We start from the raw sequence: 24,718 nt of genomic DNA, 5'->3' as shown, positions 1-24,718 counted from the left end.
AGGTGCGTTGTGTGTAGTTCAATATTAGGCATTCGTAATATGTATATCGTAACTGTGTGCTGTGTAGAGTATATAAAGCTGTGTAGCTGTAGGTATTACACGAGCATCAAATAGAAATACCTTCGTCTTTCGCGAAATTCCCTGCGTTATACCGCGTATATGTACATCAAAGTTTACATTTTCACTTTCGTCTTTAACCGCATGTACGGTGTACGGCGTGTGGTATTCGATACGCCTTATGCACGTAAATTAAATGCCAGCGCGAGCGCTATTTTCAACAAGTGAAAACTGACCCTGTACCCTGAAAAAACACTCTCTCGCGGACGTTCAATTAAAACCATTATTGCGGTATAACGAATCCAACCGCCATTCTTGATTGTTTTGGGAAAATGGGAGCTATTAATTTGAAAGCAAATGTTACGTTGTTAAAGGGGTTTGGGAAAAAATACGGAGGACCTTTTCAATATGTTGTACTATGATATTATTACGTAGCTTTTCACGTTGAAGGCGGGGCCCGCATAAGGATATATTGCATCCCCCCGCCGATCCTACGGGACAACTTTTTTCTTAAATGGGTAGTCCTAAGGAACATTTGTAACTCATCTTGCCCTCGAAAAAAAAAAGTGGCCCAGCCCAAATCGCAGACCAAATGTTTTAAACCATACAAAGGTAGATCAAAATAGCAGACAAAAATTCATCACCTGTCAAAATTCCAAGTGTTGAAGTGTCTTTTTCGATTTTTGGCGAATTTTCAAAAATCAAATTTTGGTCAAAAATGTGAAAAAAAATCAAAATTTTACCAAATTGACCTAGAAAGCTGAAATTTAGGATATACCCTATTTTCAACCTGCCAAATCAATTGGAAACTGTTCCATACCGTTTTGAGGAGTTCTGGAGCCTCCAGCAGATGTTTGAAACTCGAAATTCTCAAAAAATTTCATCAAATGGAGTTGGAAAGCCGAAATTCATTCTGCAAACTAATTTCAATACGCTACGAAGTTGACTGCAGGTGGATTTCAAGACGTTTTGGAGCCTCCAGCGACTCTTTGAAAATTACTGGAGCCTCCAGTAGATTTTTGAAACTTGAAATTTCCCCAAAATGTCATCAAAATGGAGATGGAAAACCGATATTTACTCTGCACTTCAATTTTAACACCCTCTGAAGACGACTTCAGGTGGGTTCAAGTCATTTTGGAGCCTCCAGCGGCTTTTTGAAAATTACTGGAGTCTCCACCAAATTTTTGAAATTTGAAGTTTTCGCAACAGTTTATCAAATGAAGTTGGCAAGCCGAAATTTACTCTCAAACTAATTTTAATACAATATGAAGTCCACGGCATGGTAGTTTCAAGTGGTTTTGAAGCTTCCAGCTATTTTTTGGAAATTTCAATTTTCCTAAAAACGTCATGAAACCTTTCAAAAAGTCGCTTTAGGCTCCAAAATGACTTTAAGTCACCTGAAGTCGTCTTTAGAGGGTGTTAAAATTGGAGTGCAAAGTGAATTTTGGCTTTCCATTTCCGTTTAAGAAAATTTCAGGTTTCAAAAATCTACTGGAGGCTCCAGAACAACTTGGAATACCCCTGCAGTCGACTTCGTAGTGTATTGAAAATAGTTTGCAGAATGAATTTCGGCTTTCAAACTCCATTTTGATGAAATTTTGTGAGAATTTCAAGTTTCAAAAATCTGCTTGAGGCTCCAGAACTGCCCAAAACGGGTTGAAACAATTTCCAATCGATTTGGCAGGTCGAAAATAGGGTACCGTAAACTGGGGTAACATTGAAGGATTTTTCAGTATTTTTTATGTTTAGAGGTATAAATGGCGGAGGTAGGGGAAATGTGTGTGGTGCTTTTGATAAAGCTATGTCAGCACTACGTTTTGGCGGTTACAGAAGTTGCCTACCTTTTTCCTGTCAAGCGCAAGAGCCAAAAGAAGTGCCCTTCAAAGTTACCCAGCGTTTGGGGTAACTTTGAAGACCCCTTGAAATGTGCTTCAATCAAGGTCAAAAATTATCAAAAACATGAGTATTCACTTTTTGGTCACTTTATACGCGTCAAGCACTTACAAAATGATCCATATTCACAATTGAATTTATGATAGAGTGCTCCAAAATGATAATTTGGAATTTTTCTAGTTTTCAGGCGTTTTTCATGCATTTTGGCCAATTTGACCAAATTTTATGATTTTTTAATGATTTCAGAGCTGTTTTTCAAGTTTTCACATCGTTTTTAACAAGTTTACAAGCATTTTCATGCATTTTTGTCCAATTTTACCAAAATTTCATGATTTTTTTATAGACTTCAAAGTTACCCCAGTTTGAATATTATTTTTTTACTCCTCAGGGAACAACTTTGGCACATGAACAAATGCGCTAATTTATAGTCGGGAGATGTACCAACACATCTATAATGTCACTTGACTCGTTCTTTGAAAATTCAAAATTCCAGACACCAAGCTTTTCATGTTAATTAAAATTGATAAAAACAGCACTTTTTTTCGCTTGCTTTTTCACTGGTGTTGGAACCACTAGTTGAAAATGATAACATAGGAAAAATAATCACCAAAGTGTACTCTATCCATTCCCGGTGTCAGAATTGTTCCATACTTCATAGTTCCACCGCCATGGAGCATAATATGATGAAAAACCGCACCCTTCAATGTTACCCCGCGATTTCAATGTTACCCCAGTTTACGGTATACCCCAAATTTCATCCTTCTAGGTCAATTTGGTAAAATTTTGATTTTTTTTTCATTTTTGGCCAAAATTTGGTTTTTAAAAATTCACCAAAAATTGAAAAATATAATTATTTTAACTGAACAATTTTGACCAAATTGATGTAGAAGGATGAAATTTGGGATAAATCCTATTTTCGATCTACCAAATCGATTAGAAACCATTTCAAACCATTTTGAGCAATTCTGGAGCCTCTAGCAGACTTTTGAAACTTGAAATTTCCACAAAATTTCATCAAAAGCAGTTGGAAAGCTAGAATTCATTCTGTAAACTAAATTCAATACGCTAGGGAGTCGATTGCAAGCAGATTTCAAATCATTCTGGAGCCTCCAGCGACTTTTTATAAATTACTGGAGCCTCCAGCAGATATTTCAACGCTCAAAATTTCCATAACAATTTTACCAAACAGAGACAACCCATTTTTTACATTATTCTGAGGTGAATCGCTGGCAGTTTCAATCCGTTTTGGAGCCTCCAGCAGGATTTTAGAAACTTCTGTTTTTCTAAAACTGTCACAAAATCTATCTGAATCAACTTTCGACTTTCCAACTCCATTTGATGAAATTTTGTAGAAATTGCAAGTTTCAAAAATGTAAATGATGCTCCAGTAATTTCTAAAAACTCGACGAAGGCTACGAAACGACTTGAAATCTACTTACAGTCGACTTCATAGTGTAGTAAAATTAGTTTACAGAATGAATTTCGGCTTTTCAACTCCATTTTGTGGGAATTTCAAGTTTCAAAATGTGCTGGAGTCTCCACAACTGCTCAAAACGGTTTGAAATAGTTTCCAATCGATTTGGCAGGTTGAAAATAGGGTATATTATACCAAATTTCAGCTTTATAGCTCAATTCGGTACAATTTTGATTTTTTTTTCTCATTATTCACCAAAAATTGAAAAATATATTTTAACTGAACTGGTCATACTTATACAATATTTTTGTTTGAACATTTTTTCTCTCTGGCCCTTCATTTCGACGATACAGCCGAGAAACCTGTATCGGCAAAGGTTAATGACCTCTTGCGGGGATAGCGGTTTGATGGGTTGTTTTAGAGACCAATCTGAACAAATAATGTGAAATTCAGCTTTCCCCAATTTTTCCGAGGTTCGACTAAAAATTTTGCTAAAATGACTGGACTATTTGGTTGCGTGGAGAATTGTTTTCAAATCAATAAAATTTGTATAAAAATTGTTCAACACTTGAAAATAATTTATAAAATTCCAAAATCTATTCATAAGTTGTCGAAAGTGGCAAAAATTGATAAACTGTAGAAAAACGTTTTGTAAAATGTAGCGAAAGTATAAAAAAATTGATTGAATGTCGAGAAAAATATGATAAAACCGTATAATTAATTTCAAAATCGTCGAGAATCAAGAAAATTGTTACAGTAATAGAAAGAAAAATGATGAAATATCATCAAAATTTTGTAACATGATACAAAGAATTTCCTAAAATTCATGATCAGTAAAACTTACCTATCTACCTTACAAGAGTCATTATGTAAATTACTTTTATAGTTCAGTGGCAAACTGTAAGTAAGCGGCAAATTATGATAAAGCTTTGAAATTTGGTATGATGAACAAGGGCATCAAAAGAAAATTTTTAAGCCCGGGAGGCAATCGCCAAGTCCCATAGGAGAGGAATGGGGGTGATTTGGGGGAGGGTTCAACCCCCCATTTTTCCAAATGGGGCTAACGGGGTGATATTGGTGTCAATTCCATATGAGTGAACCTCGCTGAGTTTGAAAATACCATTACTTTCAAAATCTGAGGAAGAGGCATGCCTCAAATTTGAGATTTTCTGAGTGAAAATTTTGCATTTTTCTCAAAAATACCCCAAAATTACAGTTTTTTAACCCTAGACGACACGCTGACCTTCAATCGACATTTTTATGGTCATTTTCGGATTCTACAGTTCAATTACAATGCGAATCGACCATCAATACTTTCGCATACCTCTACCGTGGGTGTACAGAGGGGTCTAAAGGGGTTAAAAATTGACGTTTTTTCGGCATTTTCTCGCAAAAATCGGGGTTTTTGAACTGTGCACCGGATACAATTAGCGGGAGAAGGTTCTAATGTCGATTTTCGAATACTACAAAGCAAATGCCATCGAATAAGACTCGGAGGCACTTTTTACACCCCTCCTGGGAGGTAGTAAGCATTTCAGAAATCAGCATCCTTGAAAACCTACATTTTGATGTACATGTCGATTTTTTGTGAAAAATTTCATCCACCACCCCTTGAATGCAGTATCATCCCCTTAGCTTCAACCAAAATGAAAAACTGATAGCATTTCTGAAATCAGCGTCCTTGAAAACCTACATTTTAATATAAATGTCGATTTTTTGTGAAAAATAGACGTACTCCCCTATATGGTCTCACCCCCCCCCCTTGGAATCGAAAAAACGATTGAAAATTTGGGTTCGACGGTACAATAAACATTGATACAAACATCATTACCTCGGTAGTAAGAAAATGTACACTTACGTTGATTACATTTCTAAAATTGATTCAGCATAAGCAAGATAAGGGTCAAATTTGACCCCCTCTACTACCTCCCAGGAGGGGTGTAAAAAGTGCCTCCGAGTCTTATTCGATGGCATTTGCTTTGTAGTATTCGAAAATCGACATTAGAATCTTCTCCCGCTAATTGTATCCGGTGCACAGTTCAAAAACCCCGATTTTTGCGAGAAAATGCCGAAAAAACGTCAATTTTTAACCCCTTTAGACCCCTCTGTACATCCACGGTAGAGGTATGCGAAAGTATTGATGGTCGATTCGCATTGTAATTGAACTGTAGAATCCGAAAATGACCATAAAAATGTCGATTGAAGGTCAGCGTGTCGTCTAGGGTTAAAAAACTGTAATTTTGGGGTATTTTTGAGAAAAATGCAAAATTTTCACTCAGAAAATCTCAAATTTGAGGCATGCCTCTTCCTCAGATTTTGAAAGTAATGGTATTTTCAAACTCAGCGAGGTTCACTCATATGGAATTGACACCAATATCACCCCGTTAGCCCCATTTGGAAAAATGGGGGGTTGAACCCTCCCCCAAATCACCCCCATTCCTCTCCTATGGGACTTGGCGATTGCCTCCCGGGCTTAAAAATTTTCTTTTGATGTCCTTGTTCATCATACCAAATTTCAAAGCTTTATCATAATTTGCCCTTTATCGCCCAAAATATACATTTTGCCACTGAACTATTTGTTCTGATGATGATTTTAGTCAAAAGTACGCATTTTTCGACAAAAATGAACATAGCCTTTTCGATAGGAAATTTTACGAAGAGTATTTTTAATAACGGTCATTTTTTTCTAAAAAGTCGATATTAATCGAGATAAAGGCAAGAAAATGGTGTTTCGTTGGCTGTTTGAATCCGACTCGGACACGCGAAGCACGCACCAAAAAAACATGACACGACACCATGTAGGATTGTAAACATCAACATTTAACAACGCTTCCGTTATATTTACAGCAGCGAAAAATATTATACGTGAATAATCAAGAGTAAAAGCCTTAATTTTGAGGAGACTAATTTCGCGAAGCTCGATCCGAGAAAAATTTTTTAATCGTCCGAATAGAAGGAAGAGAAAATGAGAACACACGCAACGAACGCGTCACGATTTATAGATTCGTTAAATTATAGTATATTATATGTAGTATACGATACGTATATACTTTAGTTTATTATGTACCTCATCTTTAAAGGCAGGATTCGGTAATAGATAACGTAGGAATGATGAAAATAAAATTCATTTCAGCGAATGAAATTTTTTTCACTGCGACTCGCAACGAATTACTCTCGCTATATGTACCTCGCCTACGCGCGTTCGGCGTTTCGCCATCACCATTTTTAGATGTAAAAGAAAGAGAAAGATTGAGACGACGAAGACGAAAAGGCGAAGGCGAAATGAGAAAAAGAAAAGCCTAAATGATGAAAATAATAATGTAATCCTATCTCTCATATCCGGGTACATCGTTTGCGGTAATATCGGACGAATTTGTGTCGCGATTTAGTATACACACAAATTCCTTTCGGAATACGCCGAGTCGAGTCGAGCATCGAGCGTGGTTTTCTTTCATGCCATATTATACAAATACACACATTTGACTCTCTCTTACTATACGTACACGATTCATTCGTATACGTATACGTAGTAACGATGACGATGACGGTGGTACCGTAATTCGTAAAAATTGAAACGTATAAAGCATTTTATGCTTTTTTTATTCACTCGCAGAAAGCGCCCATCGAGTTGCGTTGGTGGCGGTATATAGTAAAGTATTCGAAGTAGATTGAAATAAAGGGACATTGTTTTTGATAAATTGTCTTCTCATAATGGTACAGACGTAAATAGGCTGCAGCAGGTTTATTTTGCTAAAGTAGCGATGACGTTTATTGGAACGTTCTAGTTGCTCAATTTTTACCCGCTCGACCTCTTTAGTTTATTCGTTCTTGTTTCCCTCTCTTTTTTTTTGTTGTCTTCCTTATTTTTTCTGTTTCTTTTTTCCTTTGGCTGTCGTGTTCACTTCACTTAGGGGTGCTTTGTTGTACATTCGTGTTCGAGTTAACATAAGAGTGGAAAGAAATGGTCTCCTCTCTTTTTCTCGATGAGGTAGGTAATATCGTCAACTTTGCTGGTCCGAGTGTTCTCACAACTACATACATAGAAACATGGTGTGTTTTAGAAAGGTGCAGTAACTCTATGAAATACTCGTATATACTTGACTCATTTTGGATTAAAATATCGACTTCTCGCTAAACTTTATCAGCCGGATTATACGGGTGTTTGGGTCGTAGTTCATCGCCTTCCAAGTAATGGCGCGGCAACCTAAACCACACAAGTGTAATTGTAAGTTGCTTTGCTAATTCTCTAATCCCTGAGAGTAAAGTTATTCGATATCGAACGTGATTTCTTACACGTGATGTGACTCGTTCAATATTAATGTGGTGGGTGAGTTTGCTACTTTGCTATGGCACTGTAGTGGTGTAAAATTGGAGAAAACTCGTGTCTTGGGATTGCGAAAAAACTTATGTTTTTAAACTACATATCTAGGAATAAACGTTTTGATCATTCAAATAGAGTTTATTTAGAATAATATGCATCTTGCATGCTGGAAAATATTCGAAAAAGTCGGTTTATCTACAGTTCGATGACTAAATGGATACGTTTTTTAAGAATTTCAAGTTTGGTGAGTTTTAGAGCCCTATCTCCATTCTCTTCCTCAAAAGTTTATGTATTTGTATCCTGAAAATCTGAAATTCGTTGATACGTTCAATTGGAGGAAAATCAACAATGAAAGTAGGGGTAACGGCCCGGTTTTTTTTTACCCTCTCTAGTTTTTTTACCCCCCCCCAAGAATTTTCTGAAAAATAAGCCAACAAAGTCATGAATCGATTTGAAAACCATATTAACTTGTTTTGTACATCTTTTGGAACACAATGCCCTTGAAATACTGCATTTTCCATTCAATATTCATGGTTCAGGAGGACTTTGAAAAATGTGATGTGAATTTTAGTCGATTTTCTTAACAAAATTTTTAAAAAGTGAGTTTTGATTTTAAGGATGGGTCGCACTAAGTAATTTCCATCAAAATGAGTTCATGAGTACATCGCTGAATTCTACACACTGTGGTCTATCAGATGAGCTAGTTCTTTTTCATCAAAATTGTTTTCTAAAAATTTTAGAGGAGGTAAAAAAATAGGAAACGAATCAAGCCCGGTTTTCTATTTTTTTTTACCGGGTAGTAGTAGGCGGGTCACTTTGGGGGTCCTAGACTTTCCGGCGCCAACCCAAAGTGTCCCGTCTACTTTTTTTTTTTTTTTTTTTTTCAAATTTTTTTTTTGCATTTTTATTTTTTATATTTTTTTTACATTTTTTATTTTTTATATTTTTTTTACATTTTTCATTTTTATATTTTTTTTTACATTTTTTTATTTTTACAATTATAAAAATTAACAAACTTATAAACTTAAGAAGATTGGTGTAGCGTTAAGAATACTGATTTTCCGCGCAGATCGGTGTAAGTGATGCGGAGATTTTTTTCTTCTTTCCAAGCCTGCAACTTCTCATCTGTATCGAATAGGTGAGTATACCGAGAAGGTAAGTGAAACAGATATTCATCTGTCTCGACAACAACCGATTGTCCGTAGACAGTTTTGCATTTGAAAAACGTTTTAACGTTGAAAGTAGTACCAATGGTAAAGTTGGTAAATTTTTCAAAGGGCTTCTTCTCGTTGACATCATTAAAGTTTTTGATAGAGACGTCCATCGTGTATGAGTGTCAGATGTATAATGACTCGGAGATGTTGGTGTAGCTCTATTTATACATTTCTGAAAGTGGTGGGGGTAATTTGCGGAACTTATCGGAATCGTAGTCTTCTTCATCCATACTGAAGTAGCCTGCATCGTGGTACTTGATGTATAATTCTACCAAGTGCTCAATTATAATATTGGGCAGTGGTAGTTGTAATATTTTCAATGGTGAGTTGATGTTGTCGATTATTTTATCTGCAGCTTGCAGTTGAAGAGCCATTGGATGGTAGGTTATTTTAACAGGACTAGCTGCACAATCAATTTGCACTAGTGAAGTCATTGAAGCTAGGTCTACTAAGTTCGGCATACTAATTAAGAATGACTTGTAAGTGACTAAACACTCGTATTTATGACTAGGCCTTTGGGTATTTGCAAGGGTGGGGGAGACAGTAGTGGCATAAGACACAGTAATCGCTAGCACAAGTATAGGAAATTGTGCAGAATTTTCGCTTACACCACTTGCAAAATTTACAGCATTTGCAATCACACCTGTTACAGTATCCGTTTTCACAGGCTACCTTATACTCTGGTGTTTTCCTACGACAACAAGGGCAAACTGAACAGTCACAATCTGAACGTTTGTCTGCATAACAAAGATTGCATGCAAAATAACCCCCACCAATACCACCCCCACCGCCACAACAACCACCATCATCACTGTCTTCCGAGCTGCTACCACACCCCAGACAGTCTGATTCTGAACTTACTTCTGGAACCAACTCTTCCAGTTGACTTTTTAATGTATTTGGTAGATGTAAAGAATTGATATCCTCTACTGACTCGATACAATCAATAATTTTATTACCACACAAAAGTAGTAACGAACTTGGTTGATACAGAGGCATGCAGGAACTGCAACGTGTTGTCGGTACAAAAGCCATGATCATAAATGAGCTTCAGATGTTATTGTACTTGTATTTATAGCCCTGAAAAGGGTTTTTTTTTGTTGTGGTGGGGATAACTTGGTACACAGTGCTAATCTTCAGCTTCAGAATCAAAATCGAAATCGAATATTGGAATTAAGGACAATAGCCAGTGTAGTGTCTTTTATAGATGTTTGGGATAGCATTTGCAGTTTGGGCATTCAGGGTGTTTACGTCTTCTCTTCAGTTCTTCTTCAATGAGACGTTGTTGTAATTTCTTTCGATGAAGCCACTCCATATAGGTTACACATTTGCAGTAGCAGATGCAAAAAGAACCACACACCCGACAAGCTAGACCATCAACAACAGTAGTAATCATAGCAGTATTGAAACAATGCTTCAGACAACAATAATCACCACCAGCTTCCCAATCGAACGGATGCAGCTCTTGAATATCTATATTATGAGAACGTCTGAAGAGTCGTACGCATAACAAGAATAATTCTACAATAGCCATGATGATAGCACGAAAACGAGATGTGTTCGCCATGGTTGCTAGAGATGTAATGACGACCAACTGTTAGTGTGGTTGTATTTATACTTTTTTTGGTATGATTTGCGCATGCGCAGGAAGCCTAACCGAAAACCTGAAATTTTTCATATATATCCACTTGGAAATATCAACTACCAGATAATCTTTTTCTGAAGAAGGGGAATCCCAAACAAATTCACACAGATCTGCAAATAAAGCAGAGGACATACCAAAAATTTGTTCAGAATGAAACTGTGCAATATCAGTTTCAGACTGTTGGAATAGAACTGCATAATTGAGAGGCCAACTTAGATCTGAAGGTAATTCTCTGTACGTTTTGCACAAGTAAATGCAGGAAACATTCTGTTGTTTAATGAGACGCTTAAGAGATTTACAAGCAGCTATATTTTCCAGAATTACCACTGAATTTGGTGGCAGTGGTTTTGGTAAGTCTCCTATATCGGTGAAAGTCAACACATTTTGGTCCAAATTGAAAATATTTGGTTTTGTAGAACATATGAAGATCTGGCCATAGTATTTTTTGAATCTCAATATTTTTTGCAGCACATTTTCCTGAATCTCTCTATCAACAGATCCTAATACAGCAGCACGTAGAACAGAAGGTATCTGTACCGAACCCATTTTAATAATGAGCAGTAGCAGCATCCATACCTCTATTTATAGTTAAAATTTTGTTTTTTGTAACTCTTGAGTGTAAAACTTTCCACGGATTATTTCACCATCCAAAGCTGTTATGGTATATGTTATGGGTACTGTATAGTGTACCTTATCAATTATAAAAATTTCTTTTGTCCATCTTCTCGAGTACTTATTTGCAAATGTATATCTGTAAGCAATTATTCGAACACGATCGCCTATTTTAAGTGTAGGTTTTGGTAATTTAAATTTTTTTAACCCGTACAAACGTTGATAAACTACTGGTTCTATTTTTGTTGTAACAGAAGCAGGAGTCATACCTATAGATCTATGTATGTCGTGTTTATTATATTCGTTAACAAGCTTTGGTAGAATTTTTATCCAATGATGATTTTGGTTAACTTCGAAATGTAGCTTCATTTTCTCATTTAATGTTCTGTTAAATCTTTCTACCATGGCTGCTTTGATCTCAGTGAATGTATGGTACATGGTAATGTTATATTCCTTCAACAATTTTTTGAAAGTAGAATTTACAAATTCTTTACCACGATCAATATGCAGCAATTTAGGTTTTCGATTAGGTCTTTTGGCCTTGAGTATTTTTCGAAATGCTTCAGTAACATCTTTGGCAGACTTTGATTTCAGAGGTATACACCAAGCATATTTGCTAAAACAGTCTATAACATTCAGAATATTGGTGTAGCCATCATTTTCTTTTTTATACTGTGTCATGATTAATAAATCAGCTTGCCAAATGTGATCAATACCTTTGGTGATGATTTGGCGCGTTTTAAATTTTTTAATCACAGGTTTGTGCAATTCAAGAGCTAAATCCATTTTTCAAATATCAAAGTTTTGAAATCATATGTATTTATGTAGAAACTTCAAACACAAATGACCACAAATGACTTGACTTAATTTTTGATCTTGCTCATAATTATAAATTACCTTGGCTTTCTTTCCAAAGTAAACAAGTAGTTCAGCTGGTGGGGCAACACCAAAAGAGTCATAATATTCTACATTTTGACCACGTTTCACATATGCAACCCAATGAGTACCTGGACCAGAGCTTGAATCTAAATTCACAATAGCAGATTCATTATTTAAAATTTTTGTTGGTAACTTATCACGCATGAATACACCTCTAAAGAAAGGTATTTTTAATTGAATGGCATACTCTGTCAATTCCAAATTATTCAATGGAGTAGCTTTTTTTTTTTTAGAAGTTCATCCAAAAGACCATTACCTTTAGGTTTCTTGTTAATGTAAACACCTTCACCACTTTTTGGTTTTTTATTGATGTAAACACCTGAACCTTTAGGTTTCTTATTAATGTAAACACCTTCACCACTTTTTAGTTTTTTATTAATGTAAACTCCTGAACCTCTAGGTTTCTTGTTGATGTAAACACCTTTGCCATCTTTTTCCTTACTTTTGAAAAGATCAACAAGAGCAGAAACAGCACCTATGGCTGCAGGACCATACTGAAGCATTGTTTTAAGGTAACCTCCAGACTTGACCTTTTCAACCTGAGCAGCTGATAATCTAATGGTTTTCTTACCACTGCCACCTTTTTTAAGATTTGCAATCTGACTTTTTGTTAGTGGTAAGTAGGACTCACTCATCACAGATTCTTTGGTACGTATAGTACTAACTTTTAAGGAAACACCTTTCTGTGCCTGTACAGCTGCTGCAAGTTTTTCTTGCTCTGCTGGTTCCAGAGATACAGGGTACTTTGTTAGCAAGCCAGCACCTAAAGCTCTTTTAGCTTTCATGGCATTAGTTGTTAACCATGCTACTGCTTTTTCTCCCAACCCTGCATCATCTGCCAACACACGTTTCCAAGCTCCTTCTTGTAAATCATAATCAGCAGCATGACGATCATCCAAATTTTTAGACTTTGAATACGCTATATCGTGATTCATAGCTAATTCATCAAGTTTATTTGTTGGTTGGCTGCCTGCATTCAATCTCTTTTCAAGCTTGGTACCAGGACCTAAATAATTGTAGCCAGGCATATGCATTTCAAATGGTAAATTATTAATCATAGAATTGATAATACCTCTGCCATAAATAGGACTAGAAGTACCTACGGGCTCAGGCATTACCTCCATGCATCTTAGATATCTTTGATAACGATAATCCATTTTAAAATAATGAATTTTCTTCTGCTCATAAGTCTATATAACGTTTTTCAAAGTTCTTTGAATTCCTGAATAATGTTGACTATTTCATTGAGTAAAATAGGATTTGTGTTGCCAGATTGTATTTCACCCCACAAATGACACAGTCTTTCAACTAATTCATCAACAGTATTCCAATGAACATACTCCACAGGTTGCCCTGTATTAAATTTATGCAATCCAGAACCTTTTTTAAGATCTTCATCCTCATAAAATGAGGTATCATAGAATTCATCATCTTCATCGTCAGTTTCAGTTTCTTTTATTACAGACAGAGGTTGTTGTTGTTGTTGTTGTTTAATAATGTGGTACTTTACTAGCATTGGCCTGATTAAGGTTCTATACTTGTTAGTATTTGTAGCTTTATAGTATGGGCTATGTCTATCATTTTTACGCCTATAAGCATAAGAACGTAACACAATTTGTTCATAATTGCTCAAATCTCTAGCATCATAATGTTGAGGATTTTCAGCAGTGAGTAATTCCCAAAGACCAGTAGTACCTTTATACAAGCTTTGATCTGATTCCAAAAGAATATTGTTATCAGGTGTGATTGTTAATTGGGAATTACCAACAAATAAACCTCTATTTTCAATTCTTACACCAAAGTGTTTATCAATATTTTTACCTGGTTTTAATAAGTCATTCAAAATGAAAGGAATACCTTTGTCTCCCTGCACTTGTATAGACTTTGTCATATTTTCATTCAAAGTTTGCAATGATTCTGTAATTGGTTTAAACCTTTCTTCCAACTGAATACGTTTGGTTAGTTTACCAAATTTCATTTCTTCAAACTTTTGTTTCAGAGCTCTACCAGATTCCAAATAATCTCTGATTGTTTTATCATCCATTATAATTAGAATATCAACAGGCTCATGGACCTCTATTTAACGATTTTCATCTAGTTGGTTGAAAACCCAAAGTAATTGCAATTTGTTCACCTTGAAAATCAACCAACCTATCATTTTGATCAACAACTCTCAAATGCAGCTGATAAATGCTATCTAGTCTCACTATAGGATAATAACACAACGTAATAGGCCTTTCAATGATTTTCTCACCACTTTCAACTTTTAATGGAAATTCATAAAGTGTATTGTCATTACGCTTCAGATTATCAACATTGCATTTAATCAAATTGCATTTAACTTTGATGGTGTGCACAGTAAAAATCTGCACAGGTAAATCTGAACGATGCAGTTCATTGGGAGCCAAAAGTCTAGGACTAAAGCCCAATGTTCGACCAATTGAGTTTGCAGGTCTGAAATCAATATGCAAAGGACTTTTGATTTCCATTTTGAATGTGTTCTTATTTAACCTCAAGAAGGTACCACTGTTTTTAATTTTATCCAAATTTTCAATATATTTAACAATATCTTGAATCTCATATGTACCAGTGGGTACAGTAAAGGGATATACTCCTTTTATCTTTTTTGGAAGATCATAAGTGAGACTTTCAGCATTGGCATTGATAATATTATTGTTTGTGTCTCGGATCTCTATAAACTCAGCCAGAGGAATTTCATTATCCTTATCCACATCCACAAAAGTTATATTGTTATTCACTTCCGATATGTTGGGTATGTTGTTATAAGTCACAAAACTTTTCAAACAGACCTCATAAGGTCCATTCAACTTTATACCATCCGCATATTCAAAATCAAAAATTGAAGAAGTTTCAGTCAATGAAATCTGAAATGCCATCTTGAAAAAATAAAATATCGAAAAAACTTCATTCATCAATTCTATGTGATAACTTGGTTGTTTAGAGGATTGTAAACTGCCTTACAATCCATAATCATAAGTAGGTGTACCATTCCTTTGTCAGGAAAACCATCATCTCGAAAATTGAAATGAATTTTTGTATTTATCAACGAATCTTTGATCACTTCAGGTTGATGAGAACAGTCAATAATGATCATTGGAAAATCCGTTAGGAATGTGATGTAATCACAGACAGGATCTTCTTCTAATCGATTGTAGTAAGATTTAGGGAATGCTTTGAACATTTCAAAAATATTACCACATTTATTTTCTGCATACTTGAGGTTCAAACGATCCTTTGGATACAGTAAGTAGTTGTTGATTTCCAACTGCACATTTTCAACATTTAGTAAATCAAATCTGCCCATTTGTTTGTCAAGTTTTCCCACAACATCTTTTTGAAAAGCTATTATAGCATACTTAACTTTAGAATGAGAAACAGGAACATCCCACGTATATTCTGTTGTCCCAACTGGTAAAGTTGTGCTTTGATACAACCAGTGACGGAAATGCATTGTATAATTTGTACTGGTCAACACTTCTTTGCGAAGTTTGGCTTCTTTATCAATTCTTAGCTTTATGTGGCGCATACGCCAAATAATGTCTGTGAATTTGAAAGAAACTTTGTATTTTGTACCCTCCTTTGAGTAAAAACAATTATTGTCAGACGATGTACTGATATGAAAAATCAATGTTTGAGGTACACGAACAAGACATTTACGATAATCTTCAAAACAACCCATCAATTCAGAAAGAGGTTTAATAATTGCAAAGTACCCCGAACTATTGATCAGACTTTTTGCTCCTTGATAAATATTCCAACCAGAAAGACTTTGAGCCATATTTGGTCTGAATGAAGCAAGACCTTTCATGGTTGTTGAAATACCTGGTTTACGAATATCATCAACTTTATGTTCGCCAACTTTGTATTCAATGAATTCAAATCGATGTAAAATACCATTCAGATCAAAATCAATTTTACTTGTATCGATGCTGGTGACAGCTGTAGCAGTACCATCGGTGGCTACGGTATTTACACTGATTTGACCAGTAAACACAAGTCTACTTTCACAAGGTAAAGTAATGATATCTTCATTATAAACTGTAATGGGAAACTCCCCACCTGGTTGGTTAATGTTCTCAGATGAAGGAGGTCTATAGTCATAAAAATCATAACGTTCGAAGAAATTGTCATAATTTTCATTAGCGGGTGCCATAGTAATGATAATAACTTATCAGTGTTAGGTACCTCTATGTATAGTTTTTTTTGAACCAATTTCCTGTATACCTTATCAAATTAGGTCTCAGGTATTTATACTTTCTTCAAACTTCTTTTTATACTTGCATTCATCACTCTCAACATCAATAACCAGAAAACCAAACTGTTCACGCCAACAATTGTTGCACATTGTACGAAATTTCTCAACAGTGACATCTGTAACATATTCAGTATAAACTTGACGCAAATTCACTAAATCCTGCCTAAACAGAATTATATAATTGAAGTTTTCACGTATGCCGCTCTTTTTAGGTATTTTTGTGTACGCTTGACTCAAGTAAAAGCAAGAAATATTGCGATGTCTGCCTCTGAGGAAAAAATTTGCAACTTTATCTTGCTTTTCAGTCAACACATCATCAAAAATCACAATGGAATCCATTTCCAAATCTTCAGGTTCAGGAAGAGATTCAACTTGTAGTTCTTGAATATTAATCATTTGCTTTCGACTTTTCTTATTTTTATTGTGTCCAGCTATGAGTTCACGCAGTGTTCCATACTTTTCCTGGTAACTTGTTTTCGAGCATAGATACAAATTTTTGTATGGTCTCATGTGTACCAACATGGTAAGAAGCAAGTTTGATTTCCCAGAACCACTAGGCCCAAACATACCACAACGGATCACATCAGGAAACATTTCTGCTTTACGTTGTTTTTTCTTAACTTGATTGTCAAAATTGATCACTGTTATCGAATTTTTCAATCTACGTTTATCCATTACCAGTTGTAATATAATCATTCAACTTTTCACTAAGCAATGTAACCATAAGGAACCGTGTCAAAATTATCACAAATCACACGTTTATCAAAGTTGAATCCAAACTTCTTTGTCTGTTCAGTGTTGACCAATTGCTTAGTCTTCACATCTCGAACAATATTCTTATCAACAGTGATCACGTTTGGAAATTCCTTATCAATCATCAGTTCCATGACGGATCCGGTGATTTTCTTCGCATTGGTATAGTGTAGAGTGAAACCTTTCACCTTGAGACATTCTTTACCAGTGTTTGTCTTGTAGTAGTAAGATTTAGGACCTGAGGCTATGAATTTGGTAATGTAACCTCCTTTCAGCTCATCAGTCCACTCACCCAACAAGTCACCGGTTGTCACGGTATTGGTTCCATTGTCTACATATATTATCGAGTCAGTGTCGCAATAAAGAACTGCTTCATTTAATTTTGACAACTGATCGTAAAGTCTAAGCCGGGCATTAGCAGTTGTGAAAGCTGCAACGTAAATATTGGTCTTATAGTTGCGTTCAACGTATTGATCCTTGAATTTGTAATTCACTTGAACCATTTCCTCAGATAATGGAAACACATGAACATTTGTCAGCTTATCATCCAGGAGAATTTTATAGAAACGACATGGATCCGTTAAGTATTCGGTATTACCCATGTTGTCTCGCTGTCCAAATTTACCCCAAAGTGAATTGAGGCATAATTTGGCCACAGCCCTTCTTCCTGGATTATAGGCAATCTTGTCAATATCCAAATCAATACCTTGATCACATTTCACAGCTGCGACATAAGCTTCTTTGGTTGGATATGAGTGCTCACTAGATTCCAATTTCACTTTCAAGAAATAGGTAATGTAGTCTTTCCACAAATCAGTTGATTTGTCAAAATGCCACACTTCGTATGTTTCCAGCACTTCATAACCCATCTCAATAGCTTTGTTCATTTCTCTAGTGGACCAAGTACCTACAAATTCACGTTCTGCATCTGTGTGGGTACACCTAGGCTGATTATCAATGGCACATTTCACGCATATAGTGAACAATAATTTTTCACTCTTGCTCATCTGTACACGACATGGAAGAACCGGAATGTAGAGATCACGAGGTGGTAGGACTTTGCATTTAACAAATCCAAACCAATTCGGATCGTAACATGGCGGATTCAAAATCTTCATCGGATGTCCAATTGGATACGGATCATAATACATTACGGTCGGATACAGTGAACAGACATCTATATACTTGATTTTTCCATCAACACCATCAACTGTCTTCTTTAATTTGAAGACTTCCGTACGCCCACCAAAGAATGCATCACGTGGATTCAGCGGCTCTATTACTTGGTTGTTGATCAAGTAACGGTTCTTAGAGTATTCGCGAGTTTTTTTCCATTTACATTCCCACATCTCAACTACAGTGTACCCAGCTCTTTGAAGCTGTTCCGTTCTCTCCACAGTTTTCTGGTATAGATCACCCATGCATTCGTGATTCACCCGGTTAGTGGTTTCTTCATCGAAGCAATCAGGACATCCATGCCAGAAACAACCGTGGAATTGGTAAACTGTATTGGATGTGGAATCAAAGCCATCAACTTTAGCTCCACATATTCGTTTCTCACCTCCATTGCTAGCGTGAACAATATTAGGATTGTCAAATGAGTTGAGCCAAGATATTGAAACCTTAGAAAACTGATCGTGAAACTCCTTGTTGTCCACAGCTATTGTATTAGGCTTCAAGTATTTACTTCTATACAAAGCCATACAATCACTAGCAATGGTGGTATAACAGAATGGATCCAAATTGCCACTATCCAAAAAGTCCTCCCTGAATTTCAAGCATCCACGGCGCAGAATATCAACATCTGAACTACAATACTGAAACAGTTCACTTTTCATATCGAACTGGTAATGTTCTTCAGCCTTTTGTTTGTGCCAGTCGAGGAAATCTTTGCGTGCTTCTGCTTTCATTCGGTCAGGACAGTAATAATGTGCAGCTGGAATGTCTCCCACGTAATTTTCATTTTCTTTTGTATTGAAGAGATGAGGAAAGTAACCTTTCTTCAACTCAGTCAATCCGAAAGTTTTTGGAAAATCTGCCAGTGGTGACGCAATAAAGTTGTGGCTATCAATGATTCGTAAATTTAGTGGTCCAATCTTCAGCATCATCACCTTACTACCTGAGAAAATTGCTTCTGGTTCAATTGTATTCTTTATGCAATATTGCAAAATGAAATAACTATCGTAACCTCGGGCATAGTGTGCAATTGCAGTGTAGTCCTTGTGCTGTTTATCAACAAGCCATGCACAAAACTCTTCGTTCGATTCAAACCAACGTATGTTGTTGTTGAAATCACGTGTAATTATCAAGTTAGGTACATGTTGGCCTGTTTCTTGTTGACACTCGTAATCGAAAAATATATATTTTTCGGTGTAAGTGCAACGTTTGTTTTCCCTTGTACACCAGCTGGGACCACAATTCTTACACTTATATGCACATCTACCACCCATAGCAGGAATGTCCTTCATGAAGCATTTATGTATAGCTGTATCAACATGTTGTTTGCAATTCCCACACTCGGAGTAACCACATTTATGGTCTACATCTGAACGCTGAACAACATTACTACAACCAATACATTTAAACTCTTCTTTGCAGACAGTCTCTTTATGTTTTTTCATGCAGTCCTTGTTGACACAATATCGGTTGCAGTCTGTACAAAGAACACGTTTCACATCGCTGTGTACAAGTTCATTGCATAGCTTACACTTTTTACCACCTGTACAGTTTGGATGTTCATCTGGATTCTGATAACCTGAATTACAAAGTTCACAGTAGTATACACTACCATAAAACCCTTTCATCGAATTAATTGTGTCAAAATGATTACCATCCTTATACAGGTAGATTTTCATTTCTTTTTCAATACCACTATAAATTCGAGGGTTATTAACTATGGCTTCAATGACCACAATTTGAATATCCAGGTATTCCTCAACAAATTTCATGTTGGCTATGGTCAAACCATTTTCACATGTGAAACCATCACCAGCATACCTATCAACCAATTGATTGTGCAACTTATTGGTTAGTCTGTTTTGAATTGGCTTACCTTTTCGTGTATCCTTAATTTGAGAATCATTCAAAGTTTCGTCCAAAATTTTATCAGTATGATGAGTCATACCAACAATAACAGCTCGTAAACCACATAACTTGTCATCATTTTTGATTTGGTTGATGCTGGTCTTTGTATGTTTATTCTTGGCCAAATTCAAGATCTTTGTTCGGCCTTCACCCCGTGGAATTTTGATCGTTTGAACGTGGAACTTGCATGCAAAAAGATCCACAGTTTCATCCGAAGTCAAAATTTGTTCCAACTTCTCCTTCAATGATTCAACATGGTCGTTTGTTTGAAGACCTGTTCGAATCGGTTGATTTAGAGCAGGGTTTGTAACCTGAAGGTCAATGAAATCACCAGATATGAAACCGGATTTTGTCTTGGCATATTCCATCATCTCATTCAGTGCTCTTGAGATGAGATCAACTCTAGGTAGTTTTTCAATATTTTTCCTCAACGTAATTCTATAAGAATGTTCTGTTAGGCCAAACTTTGCTCTTATCAATGCATCAACAAGAGTAACATTGATATATTGTAAAGCTACAGTACCTGGAGGTAAATCTTCATCATCGTCGTCACTATTGGTATCATCAGCAGCAGCGTCAACTGTAGGAGCATTAGTATTGGATGTAGAAGCACTAGTGCTGGCAACATTACCACCTCCACCTCCACCAATATATACTCTTTCAGCTTCTTCTTCTTCTTCTACTGGTTGAATACCGTGATCTGGATTGCCATGATCTGAATCATCATCACCATCACTGCTATTGTCACTATCAGGGTTGTCATCATTTGGTCCACTGTCTGAATCATCGTCATTTGAATCATCGTCATCTGAATCATCGTCATCTGAATCATCGTCAGTCGAGTCATCTGAACTATCATCATCATTGGTTGAAATTGTTGAGGTGTTAGAGGAGGTACTTTCCGTATCACCACCACCACCACCACCACCATTCAACAAATCTTCCAAAAACTGATCCATTTCAATTTCATTTGGTTCAGCTGGTATCATATTCGGGTTGTCATCTCCATGAATAATTTCACCGCTACCAGCCCTTGCGTTATGATATTTATCAAGGCGCTGGGGTCTGGTAGGTTTTCGGGTAACCAAATACTCCAGAGGATCCACTTCATTCGTAATTTTAATGCAAGGTTTTGGAAACTCTGGGTAATATTTGGGCATACCAGGTCGTGGTGCATGAGGTCGATACAGCGGCACGGGTCTGCTGAAGATTTCTTTAATCTTATCAGCCCGAGATACCATAGGAGTATTCACAACTGGAGGGTCTATATACATCTCCACAGAATCGATCTCTGGCTCCACAACTTGTCTATGCGGTTCCAAAAACGGTGTCGGATCATTATTTGAACCGAAAAATATATCCAATACATTTCTCGGTTCAGGCTGTTCTTCTTCAATAAGGTTGGGTAAAAGATTCTCAGGGAATAACTCTTCAAGCAATTCTCGTTGAGGTTCAGGAATTGAGTCATCACCCAACTCCATATTCTCAAGAACTTGTTCAAGAGTATCTTTCTCTGGTACCTCTACCTCAACCTCCATCTCCATCTGTATTACTACCTGTTCTTCTTCTTCTTCACCAGCCATTTCAGCTAAAATTCCATCTACAGCATTTCTGGTCTCCTCCTTAGTGTAAAGTCCATAATCCTGGGTAGCTGGTTGTTGAATAATTTCTTCATCATCATCGATTTCCATCTCAGCAATTAAATCTTGGAGTTTATCTGCAGGTTGTGGTGGTGGTGGTGGTGGTGGTAGTTGTTGACATTCTTCTTCAATACTAGGAACTCCTGAAACAAAAGAAATCGCTTCTGCTGGCCTTCCAGCAAGATTAGTAGCATCATCTTCATCTTCCGTATCACTATAGTCAACTAACTTGAATTTCATTTTTTTAGAACCTACATTATTAATAATTTTAACACTAGAAGTCGATTTTTTACGTTTTAAACTTTTTTTGGTCCCTACTTTATCACTATTTAAATCTACAGTATCTAAGCTAGCTAAGTAAGCACCAAGTCCTGGTCGTTGCCAACCATTCCTCGGTGCAGATTTATTAAATAAACTATTACTAAATGGGAAAATTTCCCCTAAATTAAAATTATCATTACCTACACTATTATCTAACGCTAACACTAACTGCAGTTTATTCATATTGAAATAATTCTTGATTCCCTTCTGCTTTGCCAAAACCCTCAACTCAACCACTTTGTATTGATTGTAATCAATACTAGGTGGCTGAATGGGAGCTGCAGCTGCAGCAGTTGGTTCACAAGCATTATTTGAATCAAATAAGCTGCAGTGAAAAGGGAAAATGTTCCCTATAAGATGACTATTCAACAAGTTGAATAGATCATCTTTTTTCATTGCATGATGAAAACGAAGTGTGCTCTTCTTTGCTTCATCACTCAGTTGTTGTACTGTGTAGCCCTGAAAAGGACTGACCACAGTACAACAAGAAGCTCCAAGAGCTGCATTGAATTCTGCATTTGAAGTAGTAGTAGCCATCGTATTACCAGTCAGCAAGAGATGTTGGCAGGAAGACATTCTAGAGCACATTAACTTTTCTCTCTCACCACAACTCTATTTATAGTTTTTTCACAGACCCTTCTGGGCTATCTGCTCTCTGATTGGCTGATTGGAAAAATCCAATCAACCAATCACAGCACAGCACAGTTGCACTGGCATTCCCTTCTGTTTGAATCGCTAAGAGTCATTTTTCCCTTGCACACTTCAAACAGAAGTTTATCTGCACACACAGCTGCATAAATCATTAAAGATTTTGCTGTATTGTGATTGGTTGAAATTCAGCCAATCACAAAGCAGATAGCTCAAATAGAGTTGAGAAAAAACTATAAATACTGGTTACATAGCTCAAGTTAATCATTTGCTCTTCAGCTGTCACTCTGACAAGTACTTATATACACATAAGAGGGAAAAATATGAAAAAAATCGGTAGATGCAGAAATGATTTGTGAAGAAGAAAACTTTGCCAACATGTTTTGTGTAGTAAATTATTTTCTTCACAAATCATTTCTGCATCTCCATGTGTACACTGAAGAGAAAAACAGTACATGCAGAAATAATCCGTGCAGAAAAAATTTACCAACATGTTTTGTGTAGTAAACTTTTTTCCTTCACAGATCATTTCTGCATCTTATGTTTTTCTCTTCATGTACTCCACACACCTCCCAAAAAATGGTAGAGAAACTCTACATACTTCCAGAGATGGTTTATGATCATCATTAACCACCACAAGGAAGGCCAGGGAACCCTGGTCTTTTACCAAAAATGGTAGACTTCAGTCTACATACCTCTGGTGGAGGGCCAGACCTCAATTCATTCGAGAATAGGATGAAATATTTAAATTTCAAACCATCTGGTCTTGATTTGAAAAGCAGAGCTGTTTTCCACCTTATATAGACATGGCTACATACTTTATCTAAGAGTAGTAAAGTATACCATTCAACAATGCAGGGTAGGGTATACACTCATAGACTAGCTGTGTACCAGAGCTCTGCTGTTCTGCATAATGAGAAGTCTGTCATACTACACCTGTATTTATAGTTTTCTAAGGATACCTTCTGGCCAATACTGCTCTCTGATTGGTCAGTTTGTATTAACCTGCCAACCAATCAGAATGCAGCATTTGTGTCAGTGCAGTCTCTTGAAAACTATAAATATAAGTACATTTCACTACTTTTAACATTCTGAACCTTTGAAGGCTTTGAATCAAGTTGCTGAGCAGTCAGCATGAGTATGAGTGTAGGCAAATAACCATAACGCTAAAATAACGAAATAAAGTTATGTTTCGGTTTCCGTTACTGAAAAGTTATTTTGGTGTACCTAGAAAGCTGAGGTCATGCTGATTCCAAAAATATCCCCACTTGCAACTTTTGGAGCTTTTGGAGAGCTTTTACAAAACCCTCAAAATGCCTTCAATTACACCCTCTGTTTGAAAAAAGAATCGATTTGCCCATATTTTCAGTAAAACTAAGCAATTTTTTTATTACTGCAACTTTTAAAGAGCTGTAGTTTTAAAACTAAGCGTCCTACAAAAATTTCTCGCGAATGAAATTGTAGAGAATTCAATTCTCTTTCAGATCACTCTCATCAGATTTTTGCTAGGACGTACGGTTCGTGCAGTATATACGAAAAACTAAAAGACAAAACCATTTTTTCAAGTCATTTTTTTCTACTTCAGCTTTTGAAGTGCTGGTTAGGTTAGGTTTAAATACACATAGTCAACACACCTCAGTTAGGTTAGGTTCAAATACACATCGTCAACACACAGGGCACTTTGGCCAGTCCAGTCTAGGACCCCCAAAGTATCCGTGTAAAAAAAAAAATGTAAAAAATAAAAATGCAAAAAAAAAATTTGAAAAAAAAAAGTAGACGGGACACTTTGGGTTGGCGCCGGAAAGTCTAGGACCCCCAAAGTGACCCGCCTACTACTCCGGGTAAAAAAAATAGAAAATCCATACTAATTTTTGTTCTCCAATTTTTTTCCACCCTCCCCT

General features: G+C 36.3%; 2 protein-coding genes and 1 long non-coding RNA gene across 6 annotated transcripts in view; 1 reads left to right on the top strand and 2 right to left on the bottom strand.

Moving 5' to 3' along the window:
- Positions 1–24,718, bottom strand: part of LOC135835115 (uncharacterized) — a 473,170-nt gene that overhangs the window by 257,461 nt on the left and 190,991 nt on the right. The window contains exon 1 of one of the 3 annotated variants that reach the window (XM_065349214.1): positions 8,549–17,031. The exons of 1 other annotated variant lie outside the window; for it this stretch is intronic. In XM_065349214.1, the coding sequence (XP_065205286.1) occupies positions 15,034–16,269 (1,236 nt within the window). In that variant the 5' untranslated portion in view covers positions 16,270–17,031 and the 3' untranslated portion in view covers positions 8,549–15,033. Of the gene's footprint in view, positions 1–8,548; positions 17,032–24,718 lie in introns of those variants that run through there. One more of the 3 variants, XM_065349215.1, reaches the window with a different exon arrangement.
- LOC135835114 (G-protein coupled receptor moody) overlaps positions 1–24,718 on the bottom strand; it is a 267,377-nt gene that overhangs the window by 97,500 nt on the left and 145,159 nt on the right. The window lies entirely within an intron of this gene.
- Positions 1–24,718, top strand: part of LOC135835136 (uncharacterized) — a 194,709-nt gene that overhangs the window by 140,523 nt on the left and 29,468 nt on the right. The window lies entirely within an intron of this gene.

This window comes from Planococcus citri, chromosome 2 (assembly GCF_950023065.1).
Source record: "Planococcus citri chromosome 2, ihPlaCitr1.1, whole genome shotgun sequence".
NCBI lineage: Eukaryota > Metazoa > Arthropoda > Insecta > Hemiptera > Pseudococcidae > Planococcus > Planococcus citri.
The sequence above is the reverse complement of the archived record's forward strand: the minus strand, read 5'-3'. Positions and strand labels throughout refer to the sequence as shown.